The following is a 15,630-nucleotide window of genomic DNA, read 5'->3' as shown; positions in this document are numbered from 1 at the left end:
AGGAAGAAGTTAACAGACACTATGAAAGAAAAATTGAATACATAATACAATCATGACTTTACCAAACTCTTTGTTGTGGAAAAGCTACATTAATGTATGTGTACATAATTACCTTAATAAGCCACACAATTAGATAAGTGGCCACTGTGTGCAGTAATAGTGGTTCACAGATTTCACACCTATCCCTGTAAAGTCAATTAGTCAGGTAATGAATTTCAAGCAAAAATTCAAATTGAAAACCAAGGAGTTCTCAAACCAACCCAGGGATAGTGATGTAGAAAACCACGGATCATAAGAAAGATATAAAAATCAAAAACACTATGCCTGTCAATAAAGTCGATCATCAAGAAGTGGAATGTCTCATAGCACCCAGACACTGCCTAGATCTGGCTGTTCCTCCCACCTCAGCAGCTGGTCAGGGAGGAAATTGGATACACATGCAACTGTGAACCAGCTGTGACTTCGAAAGAGTTACACCCTTCAGTGACATAGATGGGAGTAAATGTGCATGAGACAACACTATCTCAGCCACGCCACAAACTTGGCCAGTATGGCAGAGTGGAAAACCCATCTCAGATACCACATGGCGTTTGCAGCCAAACATTTAAGTGATACTGCAAATGTGGCAAAAGGTTTTGTCCCATAAAACAAAATTGGAACTTTTTAATCTAATTGCAAAGCATTACATCCGATGCAAAGCCAACATAGCACATCACTCAGTCAACACCATCCCTACTGAGTAGCATGGTGGTGGCAACATTATATTCGAGTTTTCCTTATCAGCAGGGACTGGGAAGATTGTCAGGACTGATGTGAACACAGAGGGAGTACAGAACTGGCAAATCTTAGAGATAAACCTTAAACAGGTACAAAAGTTCACCTTTCAGCAGGACAATGATCCAAAGCACATGGCCAGAGCTACACTGCAGTGTTCTTGCAGTGCCCTCCAGGATAAGAAAGGGACTGTCTTTGAGTGAACTAGACAGGAAGAGTCTCTGGAAAGACTGCTGTCCACAAGCAACTTGAGAGAGCTTGAACAAATCTGACAAGAAGAATGGAAAAAAATGGTTGAGACATAGTGGTTGTAACAGCTGCCAAAGGTGCTTCCACCATATCTTTACTTCAGGGATCTGAATACTTGCAATGGGCATATTTGTATACCCTGCAGCCATATCACCCTACAACTCACAGCCTGCAGCCCACTGGAGCTCAGCAGGGGTCGGCCTGGCCATTACCTGCAAAGGAGACCTCCTGGGAAAGCTGAGGCTGCTGCTGGAAGAGGTGTTAGTGGACCCAGTAGGGGGCGCTTCCCCTGCAGTCTGTGTGGGTCCTAATGCCTATAGTAATGGGGACACTGTACTGTAAAAAGGCACCGTCCTTCAGATGAGATATAAAACCGAGGTCCTACATCTCTGTGGTCATTAAAAATCCCAGGGCATTTATCGAAAACAGTAGTTAACCCCGGTGTCCTGGCCCGATTTCCCCCTGGCCTTGACCAATCATGGCCTCCTAATAATCCCCATCTCTGAACTGGCTTCATCACTCTGCTCTCCTCCCCACTGAGAGCTGGCGTGTGGGGAGAGTTCTGGCGCACTCTAGCTGCCAGTCGCATCATCCAGTTGGCCAGGTGAAGCTGCACACTGTTGGGGTGGAGGGGATCCCCACTACTGTAAAGCGCTTTGAGTGGAGTGTCCAGAAAAGAGCTATAGAAGTGCAAGGACACATTATCAATTTACAATTTTGTTCTTTAATTTATCTAAACATTTACTGTCCCTCATCTTCCTCTTGGAAGTCTTCAGCTGGAGCAGTCATTCATAAATAGAATATGTATATAATTTTAAAAGGGCATTAATGCCAAGAGTCTGAATAATAATAATAATAATAATAATAATAATAATAATAATAATCACTGTTTAAATGCAATTTTAGTCTTGGTCATAAAAATATTTTAAAAGCGCATTTTAAGAGGTAATTTAGATTCATGGTTCTTCCAGTAGTTCAGGACACTACAGTATATCTCTTAGATGAAGGTGAAAGGCTGCATTGAGTTGACAATGCTAATGCTCAAAGTCTACCCTTTGTACCCTCTATCCTCTGTAAATAATCAGCTCGGTTTTGTCTGTAGGTACGATTTCGACATTGAGGTGTTGTTTTAACAAACTATGGCGCAAAGCTGTACTTTGCGCTGCGGAGGCATGCACACGTATTGTGTAATCCGCCCAACCGGCGGTATTGGGTGCCCAGTTCACAAGCACGACCCACATTGCAGCATTTTTGCAAGAGGTTGGACCCGATGTGACCGGCTACCTAAAGACTCCATTGAATCTTATTAAATAACATGTTTATGATTGTGTAAACGAAAATAAGATAACAGTTCTGGTATTGTAAACGAGGCAACAAAGATCACACCAAAATTTTCACAAAGCAGTTGTAAAAAGTGACTCAAAATATGTTCTACTTTAACGCGATTAAGCATCTGACCAGCAGATGGCGCTGTGAACCACAAAATTGACTATAAAACGAGAACTGACGCCTTTGACGTAATTTAATTCATTAGATTAAATATATAAATATCCTCTATGTGACCACAGTATCCCTCCCCTCCTTTTCATGTCGAGCCACTATGATATTTGTGTATATTACTGTCTCAGTATATTGGAGGAGACTGAGTTAGCAGTGGCCTCAGAGTTAGCTCTGCCACCTCACAGCTCTTGGACTCTGAACTTGATTATGGCACCTTCTGCCTGGAGTGTGCAGTTCTTTCCATATTTGAGTGACTTTTCTCCTCTTGCTCCAGCTTTTTCCCTATTGTTTCTTGCATCCTTTGCTGTCTGAATAGACCTGTCCCCGGCACTAACTTCCTCATCATAAAGGAGGGGTGGATCAGAGACTGACGGTGTTTAAGGTGCCAGGAAGCCAGGCTGAGAAGCGTGCGGTGACCAGGGCTCAGCAAGTTCTCCTGCTGACAAAAGCCCCGGGCGGCCCTGTGAGATGTCTTGGATGTTTCGCTTTTCAAGCATGTGGGTTTTCATAAAATTAAGAAATGCAGCAATTTTTGATAAAGAAACGTCAACCGTCAACTGTTTAAAAATCATTTCACCTGTGTTTGGTGGTGATCTTCCACCCCAGCTCCGGATGACTCCTGGCTGTAACCTAATACAGACTCCAACAGGCTCCACCACTCACACCATTAAGCCAGAAGAGGAAATAAAAGCAATAGCATTGGTGCCTGTAATTGTGTCATCATCAATCAGCACTTAAGAACCTGTCTAAAACATACCGTGTACATCAGTATTTACTTTAAAGGTTTTGCTAACCAAATTTTAAACATAGCAACTAAAAAATGTATATTAGATTAACACTATTCAATGGGTCTCATACTAAGGAATCGCACAACTTTGAAGTCGTTTTGACAAATAGCTTTGCCTTTAAAATGATGACTAACGCCACGCTAACAGATAAACATGTCAGTGTGCCTCCGGCCTCGGACACCCATCATTTGAGTAATGCACATGAATGGTTCACATGCCAAACAGAAAAGCCTGTGTTTTGATTTGGGTTTGCAAAAATACAGTAGCTGAGGATACTTCACACTGTACCTTTTGCCGAGGAACTCATTACTGATTTTGGAATATTGCTGATACAGAACAGGATGTAATTGATGTGATTTTAGTTTCAATGATCTAACTTATGACTGAGATAGTGTAGTTGCCAGGAAGTTAAAAGCTGCAGGGTGGTGTTGTTCTCTCTCTATATATTTTCTTTTCATGGGATACAGAAACAAATGACAGAAATCTGAGAAAATGAGAATAGGCTAAAGGTATTACAAACATAAAATATTATAAATCTTCTGATTGCAACGTCAAAGTACAATGCCAGTTTAAGACACGATCACATATAATAAAACATTTTTCACAATTACAGGTGCTTGGATGAATTAAATTGCATATACATTCCCACTTGAGAAATTAGTAAATCTGGAAAATGTAACTTCACCCAGAGTTTTTTTTATATAACTAAGAGAGAAACTGATTAGTTTCTACACATCTGTTCTCTCAGATGTCGTTGTTGAAGAGAGCAGAACAACTAAATTGTGTCACTACGTCAGTGACCCTGAAAATAATTTAGCCCTGGTCTGAAAGTGAGAGTGTGTGTGTCTGTGTGTATCTGTGTGTGCCCTGCGATGGTCTGGAGTCCTGTCCAGGGTGTACCCTACTTCTACCCTGCCTTGTGTCCGTTACCTGCCAGGTTAGACTTCAGCTCCCCCATGACCCTGTATTGGATAAGCAGGTTAGAAAATGGATGCATGGACTTCTAAAAAGGAATCAGTTACAGTTACTACTTAAAGAGATTTTTTTTAATTAATAAGTTGGGACCAACAGTTTTAGGAGGTAGTGTGATATTTTGACTAGTGTTCATACACGTGCTTTATGTTTTCATTCCATGCTTTTTATTTTATATACTTTTTTCATTTTAATATACTGGCATATAGTAACTGAAAGAAAACGCCCCTCTTCACCTAGTCTTTCCTGAGAATCAATTTTTTTCCTAGAAGTTTCAAAAAGAAAATAAAATGAACAGAGGTTCATGTCTGGACAGGATAACCTTGTCTTTTCACTGGCTCTGCTAGATCGTTTCATTTTCTCTCTTGGTTGCCAAAGATTTAGATTCAGTCCCACTTCTTTCTGGCGGTACTGCAGAAATCTTGTTTTAATCCTGACAGAAAAGATAGGCGTTTTTCTTGAATCCTTAATTAGTCCTGTTTTGCCGTTCAGCTCACGTTTATGTGAATGCAAATACCAGGCCCTGCCTTTAGACAAGGTGGATGTACTATACTGATGTTACTCACTATTTATTTTTTTAGCAAAAAATATATTAGTATTTTTTAATACACATAAAATAAATTACTATAGATTACCTTATTCCTACAAACAAAACACAACAGATCTTGATACAGGTACTTTTCTGGAGTTATATTCCATTGCATTCCAGGATATCTTTATAATTAAAAAAAGAAGAAAAAAAAGTCATTTTTATTTTTCCATGATAATTTATTTTATGCCTTTATGTTTTTGTCTACATCCGTAAGCATTAATGCTAGCTTCCAGAAGAAGTACATCCTTCTCAAAGTCACAGACCTCTCATTTAATCATTAATAATCAGATAATATTACGTCATCATTATTTCAGCATGTACCTGTATATTGTTGTTTAACACTTATATGCACATTCAATGCTGATCTTCAAATGAAATGGAAAGGAGCTGCAGAGCTGGACTGTCACTCGTGTCCCAGTTGCAGGCACTTGCTGTAATCTGAGAACAGCCTGATGGGCAGGGCAATGAGCCTTCTTGACTCCTACAGGTAAGAGCACTGTAATCATTCCAGGTGGGAGCCTGTGAGTGCAGATATCCCTGTCTGAATTCTCAAGAAGAGACAGTAATCTCCCCATCATCTGAATAAATGAGGTATGTACCAGCATGATTTACAATACTACTGTGTGAACACTTTTAATAGATACTTACTGTTAAATAGTACACTGTCCTCCTACGAGAACAGGCAAAATGAAACCAGTTCAAACAGAAATGATTGGCTCTTGTTTTTCCATCAGCTATGTCCTCATCTCATCCCGAATCTCATTCAGCGATGTCTTGAAGTGCGCAAAGAGATGTTTTCTGTAAATTCACTGAAATTGGGGGTTTATGGAATGTGCTATCATAGCCTTTCTAGCCCAGCCTTAAATGTAATGCAGTTTAGCTTCTATCGTAGCTTTTTTAGTAATTGGCAAAAGCAATTGACCATAATCTGTTTGATGATAAAGTAACACTGTTGATATTGTGGTAGATGGCACATTTAAAAAAATAAAAATAAATAAACAACACTTTGTCATTCTGGCACAGCTGAAGTGGTTCATGGAACTTGATTGCAAGCACAGACAGATTCTGGACCAGGCCAATATCTGGGATTCACAGTGTTACCAATGTTGTGTTGAAGTGAAAGGATCTCAGTTCCTTTTGCTGTTGTATGTTTTTTGCAGTGACTCACATTAGAAATATGAAGGGACTAAAAAGAAAAGATGTTATCGATCAAATCATTAAAAAATGACATTAGTTTTTTCTGCTGAATTTTCTGGGTTTCTAAGAGGAAGGTCTATACCATACATTGAAAGCCCTATGCACTTGTTATCAAGTTAACCAGTGCCTGATTTTGATGTTGTCTCACATTCTAAAGTCTGTCACTCTCTGGAGGAAAAAAAAACGAGATGTTTACAAGTCAAGTACCCAAACAGGTTTTGCATGCAGAATATTGTTTATGCTTATCAGTATCATATGACTAGAAGTTGTGGAGTTTCACAGTCATACATTTCTTTTTATTTCCTTAACTGTGGAGCCCTGTGTTTGAACATGTCAGAAAGTGCTGGTGAGATAACAGTGACAGAGCAATTTCCCTCACACATGGACAGAACCTGGGACATTAATGACATCAGCCTCCCTCAGGTGAGTACAGTACAACACAACCTGCTACCCAGCTGCAGACTCTTTGACAAGAATTTACATTAAAATAGAAAACTAAACTAAAAGGGCTCTATGCATGTTTTGATGTGCAGCATAGTAACTGACCTCTGCTTAAAAAGGGTTTTTAAATTTGCCCACACTGTCTTGAAACTGTAATAGTTCTGTAACTAGACATGCACATTTCCAAATAAAGAACTATATACATTCCTGTCTAGAAATTAATTAAGAAATAAATTACCAGTATCAGCAAAACAGGCAGTTTAAGAGAAATAAATACCAAAAAAGTGGTAATGAAAATGTCCATGAATCTTGCTTTACTTGGATAGAATAAATCGGTCATGTTCATCACTTCATATCATATCACTAAGATAAAAACAGAACAAATCGTAAAGAAGTATTTAAGAAAATCATGGACCCACAGATTACGGGACCATTATATTTAATCAAATATTAAGGCATAATTAAATAAATCTTACCTGTACAAAAATAACAATATTAGGGGAAAGTATCGTGCTACGTTTCTACAGCTATTGCTTTACAAAGGCTTTAAAGATTTAATGCAGGTTTTATCGCTTGGCTCACAAAAAAAAAAGGTTCACGTGGAAGCCAACAGGAGTAAAAGCTACAAAACAGGTATTCGATTTGCATCGCACTAACCAAAACACAAGAAATATTAACATCGGCATTTTATCAAACTCGCGTTAACTCGAGTGGAACCTAGCAAATGTCTAGCAGCTATACTGCTCCTTTACATCAAATAAAGAAAATAACGTTTACAAATATGTCACTTCCACCCCTAATAAAAGTGAAAATGTCTTAGATTGTCATCGCACCCTGACGCCTGCGGGAGCTCGGCGTGGACTCGCACACAGCCCTGCTCCTGCGTCTCCTACCAGCGGCTCAGGCCAGTCGCTCTGCCTTGAAACTGAACGGCACCTTGTCGGATTGTGTTGAAACGACAAGGAACATGGCAGAAAACTTCGTGCATTACAAATTATATTCCTGGCCCTTTCTGTCCTTCATTTTCATTCCAGGTGACAATAGTACGGATCATGTTCAAGAAGCTGTAATCGTTAATTATATTGTCATAGAGAGTGTGTGTGTGTGGGGGGGGGGTCCATACAGATGCGAATCATACCGACCGGACGTTTCAGACACATATACCAATTTTACCCATAAAGAGTTCATAACACTAGTACTTACTTTTTTTCAAACTTTTTTTTTGTTTTAAATTGACGTTAAGTCCTGTTTGCTGAATAAATTAAATCCCCAAGACAATTTGTCGACTGGACGAGTGGGTAATTCTGGGATACTGGGTGATTTTGTGGGGTTTCACTGTGCTCGGAAATCCCCTTCTGGCCTTTAATGATGGCGTAAACGATGGTGAAACGACAACATCACTAAATAAACAGAATGAGTTATAATTATACAGTATTCCTGATTGTGAAAGCCCTTCCCTTTCCGGAAGCTTCTGTTTCAATGGTTAGATACTCTTAATTACCTTGTCTGTTTTCCTTCAGTTCAGCCACATCTGACACGCCTTTCACACCGGGTTTGCCGCTAACGCGTACTGGTTAAGGTACTCGTTTATTTCTGGGGTTCTGTTTTTCTGAAGCTGAGCAAAACCACTGTTCTCTAAACAAGGAGACAGTGTCGACGATGTCATCCCTGCTGCTTAATTTAAACACCTTGAGGAAGCTGACGCACGGATTTGTGACTTCCTCTGACAAAACCACGCCCTTGTCAAACACTAGTTTTTGATTCTACTACACTTGTTCTTCAGCATAACTTTACAAAGCCCTAAATGTCCAATTTAAAAGGAATAATATTTTTTTTCCATAAGTCAGAGTAGTTAAGCCATCTGGCTACAGAGACAGTGGACAAATATTCTTTAGCAAATGAACAAGAATGGGCCTCTCTTCTGTAACTGTTCCTATGTTGTTGAAGCCATATTAAATTAAAGAAACAGCACTGGGTATTAATTTTGAACAATATTAAATCAAAATGACAAATAAAATACTCTTAGCAGTGGACACCAGTGGAAATTACTGTACAGTATGTGGGAGTGCTTTTAAACTTCAGAACGGGAGGCACTTCATTACCTAAAGGGTTGTGGAAGTCTGGAACAAGATACCCAGCAGACAGCCTGGTTTCCTACAGGAAATGGCTGGATGAGATCCTGGCATCATTTAGCTCTGAACTACCAAAGGGGTCAGAGGGGCCCTTCTTATTTGCCGTCTTTCTTATGTTCCTCTGTCCATCTTGTTTCTAACCGGTTCTTCCATTTCAATCACTTCCATGTCCATGCCAGGACACACAGAGAAACAAGCACAGGCATGCACACTTTCACACCAGGCTGAAGCAGTTCAGGTGGGGAGCTGCGTCAGCATGCGCAGGCTGCAAAGGAACAGGTAGCGGGTTTATTCCTGCTGAAAAGAGAAGAAAGGAAACACAACGTTTTGGCTGTGGAGCCTTCTTCCCTAACCCTAACCCATTCACACCAGGGCTAATTTTCCCAGAAGTTTGTTAACCTACCAGTATGTTTTTGGACTGTGGGAAGAAGCTGCAGCATTTAGAGGAAATTCACTCGAAGACGGGAAGAACATACAGACTCCACACAGATTTGAAAGTGGGAACAGAACCCAGGGCCCCTGTACTGCGAGGCACTAATGCAAACCCTTCTGCCCTCTCATGATCTTATACTTATTATTTGATCTAGATGGAAATAACACATTCAGAACTAGGAGAATAGAAACCACTATAACCCTGGTCAAATAGTATGTTTTGTTACATCAACAGAAAGGACAAATAAGAGAGAATTTGTCTTTCTCGTCCTATGAGAAGTGTGAAGCTCAGCCGGAATGTCCTGAAACCAGACCAAAAAACAAGAAAAGGAACGTGAGTCATGAACTCATTCATTCCAGGTGCAGGATTAAGTTCAGCGTCTCTTTGTTTGAAGGATGTAAAGCAGACAGACGTGTTCCAGGAGTGGACAGACTCCTATGTGAAACTGGTCTACAGCTCAGAGGAGAAGAACGCACAGAGGCACCTGAGTGGCTGGGCGATGAAGAACACCAACAACCACAACTCCCGCATCCTGAAGAAGTCCTGTCTGGGGGTGGTGGTCTGCAGCAACAACTGCACCACCGCGCACAGCAGGAAGATCCACCTGAGGCCAGCCATCTGCGACAAGGCCAGGCAGAAGCAGCAGAGTAAGAGAAGCCACGTCCTCAACTCAGACAGGTGTAGTGAGAAAATCTCTAGGGGCCAATGTTAGTGCCCTTTGTTTAGCAAATAACTTCAGATAGGAATACACATGTAAAAAGCACCTGCTGAAGAGGGGGAATCATTCTGGTCTAAAATGATTAAATATTTCATTTTCTCTGTTTTAGAAAAGGAGTGTCCAAACTGCAATGCACCTCTGAGACTACTGTGCTGTAAAGGAAATGGCGGATACCCTGTCACCAATTTCTGGAGACAAGAAGGACCATATATATTTTTTCAGGTGGGCAATGAAACAAATTGATCCCCAGGATTATTGATTTGTGCTGTTAGTGCAACAACAATTCTACAAATGAAAAGGCAACGTTTCTCATATGTAACAAAGGTTACTTTGTGGGCTAGGAAAATATATGTTTGTGGCTTTTTACTGTTCCATTTTATTCACAAATATTTTGGATGTACCTGTACCACAAATAATTCAATTTTGGGTATTGCATCAGGAAAGTTTTATATTAAGATGTCTAGAGGTGTGAAAAGTGAGGTACATGGCTGTTAGTTGCTCTTATGACAGTATTCCTTTTTATATCGATTTAGTCCAAAGGACAGCATGACCACCCCAAGCCGGAATCTAAACTGGAAGCAGAGGCTAGAAAATTGGGTCGAAGAAAGATCAGCCCCTTGAAGTCCTCTAATTTAAATAAAATGCTGGATCAGGAGGTATGATCAAACTGAGTTCTTTAAAAACGATGCAGTTAGGTCTTACAAGTATCAATGAACTTTTCATTTCAGCCGAGCAGGAATGTTGGGCATCCATGACCTCTAGAAAATCTTTGAATTGTATGTGCTGTTTTCTCATTTGTGTAGGCTGCTTTAATGTTTATTTACTCACTTTTAAGAATTTTTAAATATTTGACTGGCTTTCTCTCACCATAAATAATTAAGCTTTAGGAGACTCACATATTTCACCCTGTCACCAGGATGTCATTTCCCTGAGGCTGACTGTCTCACTCTTCAAAGATGCTGCATTCTGTCAGCTAAAGCTTTGTAAAGTGAACAGAATAGATCACACAAGCACAGGTGTACTGCTCCAACTGCCAAGTCATAAGCACATGGATAAGAGAGCAGACAGTGAATTTTATATTGTGCGCTCACTGGCCAAACTACTAGGAATCTCACCTAAACCACACAGTGGGCTTCTGCAAGCAACTGCAATCCTGTATTCTGCAGTGTTCTGGGGCGTGTGCAGCCTAATCCCATCCCACTGTGAGTGACACAGATTGTGATCAGAGTGATGGTGTGTGAGACATCCACATTCTAGCAGTTTTCAACAGTCTGTTCATGTGATTCCTTGGCCAGTAAGAGCACATGGTGCCGTGATTCCAGCTGACACTTTGTCTTGTTTTATTAGCATTTTCCAGGTATGGCACCAAGTCAAGATGTTACCTTCTGCTCTGTATCACCCATCCCAGACCACTATCAAAACAATGTGGACAAAAGACGTAGTATTTCTTGCCCAAGGAGCTTTGGGAACGCAATAATATCTTACACAGCTGAAAGCCCACTGGAAATGGACATTGGCAGGTGTTATGGTCCCTGTGTCCAGTATGCAGGTGGACATGACTATGAGGAGCCCTGGAGTAAGATAGCCCAAACCTACACTGGCCCAAGCAAACCCTCACATGGACGTGTGCAGGACTATGGAAGCACTTATGAATTTAGCGGTTCACAAAACTTCTTAGATGTCTCACTACAGAATATTCAGACCATTGTACCAAAAAACAGTTTATATGGGTCGAGTTCAGACTTTGGCCCGCTGTGCAGTTTGGGTGAGTGTGAGAGAAAACAGCTCTGGATCCCTGACAGCACTTTTCTCACCACAGACAGACATCTTGAAGAGGACTTGTACTTTCAGAAACAGAATCTCAGCCATTCAATATCCCCGTCACCCTTGCAGATAATGAAACCAAATGAGCAGAGCTTTTCTGAAGGAACACTTGCCAGTACTTACCATGCCACAGAGGAAAGAGCGTACTTTGTGAGTTAAGCAAAACCCCAATGGGAAAAAACACTTAAATATAATATTACTCTGACACAATGCAATTAATTTTAAGAGGGAAAAGCATTTTTTTGCTTTAAATCATGTACTTATTGCCAATGTATTTTATGGTTTTTTGTATATACACTGCAGTATGATGAATTAGGTGTTGCATTGAGAAAGGACATTTCTCCTCATTAATTCTAAATTATACCCGACCTACTGTTTGTCAGTATTATTGGCTTTCTTCCACGCAAAACCAATCTTTCCATACGGTCAGATGTCAGACACCCATGAGAGAGATTGAATTGGCCAAATGGAATGGAGTTCATTGGTGTCTCGGTTGAAAAATATAAACCATTTTCTTCTCAAATGAAGCCAAGAAACTCAGGCTCTAGATTATTCACTGTGCATTAAACCACTTCTGAAAGACATACTGGCAACTGCAATAGTGGGTAAAAGCCAGCTGTGAACTGATGTTTGTGCTATTGCCTTCCATCACCATCTCATGCTTTTGGATTCTTGGCAGAAGAGGTTGAATGGACTCTTTTATCTGACAGACACTCTGAGTTGTTTTTGATTCTTGGATGATGAAGGATTTAAGTGCTGTCTTGTATCGCGTTTGTTGTGTTTAATAAATGTGCACACAGAGACCTCCACCTGAACCACTGACGTCACCGATTATTCAGGTGTGTTCTGGAGCGACCAGGGAAAAAAAGGCAGGAATAGACCCTATGTTCTTCTCGGTAAAATTGTCACCTTGAAATTCACTTCTGTGTCACAATGAAGGGTATATACCATATCTCTCTTACTATTAATCATTACTACCTTTTGACCTTCCCAGCTTGCACATCAACAAAACCTTTCCAATATCCTGTGGTCTGTTGAGGGACAGAGAGGAGATGTGGTGGGGGGCTGGCGCACACAACACCAGAGTCACCCAATTCTGTAAGTGTGATGCTGTTGCAGCTGGGATGAGCTCTGGCTTTAAAAGTCATTTCAGCACGTAAAGTAACACCCAATGTGTTCCCCTGAAACACTTTGTCAAAGGACAGACATCTTCGACCAAACCCAAGTGGCACATTTATAATGCAAAAGTGAAAATATGCTACAGAGGTAGAATGCTGGCTGCTTCGTTTCCCCCCCATGCACGGTCAACAGAACAACTTTTGAGACTCCGACACCAAAGATAAGAAAAGACAAGAAGAAATGTGAACACAGCAGGAGGAGGGGAGATTCCATTGTTTTGAATTGCACTTCTGCTTATCAGCCCAGAGCATCAGTGGGAAAACATACTTTTTACATTAAGCCAGCAAAACTGGTTTAGGGACCACGGACCAAGCTGTGTCACATTTGTATGCATTTATGCACATGCAGTGAACACCTGCGTCATAAAGAAACAGTCTAAATTCTCCCATGATTGTTGGTAAAAAGGGGGTGTTTTTTTGTCAAAGCTCTTTCCCACACTTTCGTCTGATATAATCTGATACATGGCTAAATTTTGTTGATTAAAATTCACTCAGAACTGGCACTGATACACATCAACAGTCGAGTCAGGAAATATCATGGGTTTCCCCAACACTGATTTTTCAGCCCAGCTCTCAGTCCAATCATCAAACATTTAATTGACGTGATAGCAGGATTAATTTAAAACTGTTTGTTTTCGGCTCTGAAAAAAAGTGACCATTTTCAACTACTGCATTCCACCAGGAAGTTAAGATATATAGATGAGTACAAAGAAAACACCCAAAAGCTCCAGTCAAGTAAAGTGTTAGTAGAATTAAGAATTTCAATGTAGTCTAGAGACTATGGTGGAATCAAGAGTCGCAGGCGTGTGGGCAGAAGCGAGCCATCCTGTGGGTAAGCGGCAAAGGTCTCAAAAGGAATGGGAAAATCACAACTGAGTCTGGGCTGGAGAAATGTACAAGAGCACACCGCTAACTGAAGCCTGAAAGCAAGTCTTGGACACAAAGAGTTTGTCTCGGTAAAGTATTTCAACCTAGAGAATCTGTACTTGTTATACAGTAGGAGCAGACCACAATCAAACATTCATCTATTGAAACATTAATCAATGTCAGTGCGTTGCAAGATTACGTGTGTTTGTATTACAGTTCTTCCTTATCGTCCTGCAGGATCGGCCTGTTGCTCTCAGTGGCTGTTTGCTCATCCCTGTTCTTGTATTATTCCTGTAGAGATCCAGTCATAACAATGAGGTATGGCTCCAGAGGTCTCTGTGATGACTGGTAGCATCACACGGCTGAATGGCTCTGGTGCCTAATCTGCCTTACAATCAGTTGTCGGCTTACAAAATAGAATTGAATTCCTCCCGTTTAACTACTTTTGAGCTTTGTGCTAGAAACTAAGGGTTCGGTGGTGAGGGAGCAGGATGTGAACTTTTGACCTCTTCCATGTCTCATGTTCACACTGTACGAATGACTGACGACAGCCTAGTGTTGGTATCATGGAAATGGTCCCTTGTAGTGACAGCTCTGATCCTCCCGGCTTCACAGCTCAATCAGTCACTAAAGATCATGTTAATCTTGACTAATTTAGCACACGTGGCTAAATTAGGTAACTAAGTCTTGCTAAAATTACAAATAGGTGGGTTACCACGGCTGAAAATCTGTGGGGAATCATTAACATTTAAGAGAAAGTTAAGAATACATTAAATACATAGAAAACTGACCTCTCTTGACCAGTTCATTATCATTCTTTTGCAATACGGTGGTCACGCTTATTGAACTACCCAACTTTCATACTTAACACATGCAATCTACCCTTAAGAAAAAGCTCTGTGAGCTTTAAATATTTGTGATAAACCAACTTTATCAAATGAAGTAACATGAGTCATTAAGTTTTGTAAATGTTGGCAATTATTTTTGATTCTCTACAGAAAGGCCCAGGGTTCCAAACACTGTTCAGTGTGAAGAAGTACATCCTATCCGCATACTTAAACATACCACCTTGCAGCTTCTAATTATTTGTTCCAGAATAACAGCTTTAAATACTTTAGTTATCTGCTTAGTTGTGTGAATTCTGTTTATTTCAAAAGATTTTTAAAACAAAAGTTTGGAATAAACCACTAGTGTAAACCCCACACATCAAACAGCTTGCTTTGGCGCCACCTGGTGAAAGCACTGGGTAACACAGGCGTGCCGCGCACTGGAGGCGCGAGTGGGGAGCTGCGTCAGCTTCAGCGGAACAAGACCGGGTTCATTCCACGCTGAAAAGAAGAAACGAGCCGCATAAGGTTTCAGCTCTTGAGAGTTCTTCAGGTGTTGAAGTTGCTCACAGCAAAATCCCAAATGTTTTTTTTTATTTCTGCCTTGCAACGTGGAATTTAACCTTTATCTGTTCCTCTGCATACTGTGCATGAGCTAAGGCTGCACAATCACCACCTCCCAGGTGACTTTCCACGGACTTTTTGGGATTCCATTCTGCCAGCCCGACAGTTTCTCGCACCTGTGTGTAATCCAGATGTACTCTGTCTTTTCCTAAGCCTTTCGGTGCAGATTTGTTTCCCAAAATATACCGCTGCCTTCATGCTTAACCTACAGCTGTCTAAACAAAGCAATTCCAATGCAGGCCTGTGGACATGTAACCAATGCAGGCATCATAAACAGTAAAAATACAGAGCGTGTTTTAAGCCAAGCTCAAAAAAATACATATTCCTCATGTTTCACTCTCAAACATTTGCACAAGATCTTAAATTTCATTCACAGTATGAGCAATTGCTCGGTATTACAGTAGCATGTACAGTAGATTAAATTCCTTTTGAGCCAACAAGTTACAATAAGGCATACTGTTCTAGTGAGGACAATAAAAATTCACATTATTCAGGGGTGACAAAATGACAGGTG

General features: G+C 40.6%; 1 protein-coding gene across 1 annotated transcript; it reads left to right on the top strand.

Moving 5' to 3' along the window:
* Positions 1-5,254: 5,254 nt before the first annotated feature.
* Positions 5,255-12,432, top strand: LOC148820269 (chorion-specific transcription factor GCMa-like). The gene is made up of 6 exons (XM_088934250.1): positions 5,255-5,466; positions 6,389-6,495; positions 9,473-9,725; positions 9,906-10,018; positions 10,330-10,452; positions 11,144-12,432. The coding sequence occupies exons 2-6, from the start codon at positions 6,403-6,405 to the stop codon at positions 11,777-11,779; spliced, it is 1,218 nt and encodes a 405-aa protein (XP_088790376.1). The 5' UTR covers positions 5,255-5,466; positions 6,389-6,402; the 3' UTR covers positions 11,780-12,432.
* The last annotated feature ends 3,198 nt before the right edge of the window (positions 12,433-15,630 follow it).

The sequence above is a fragment of the Atractosteus spatula genome, chromosome 15 (assembly GCF_055471065.1).
Source record: "Atractosteus spatula isolate fAtrSpa1 chromosome 15, fAtrSpa1.hap1, whole genome shotgun sequence".
Classification (NCBI taxonomy): domain Eukaryota; kingdom Metazoa; phylum Chordata; class Actinopteri; order Semionotiformes; family Lepisosteidae; genus Atractosteus; species Atractosteus spatula.
This window is presented reverse-complemented; position numbering and strand designations above follow the sequence as displayed.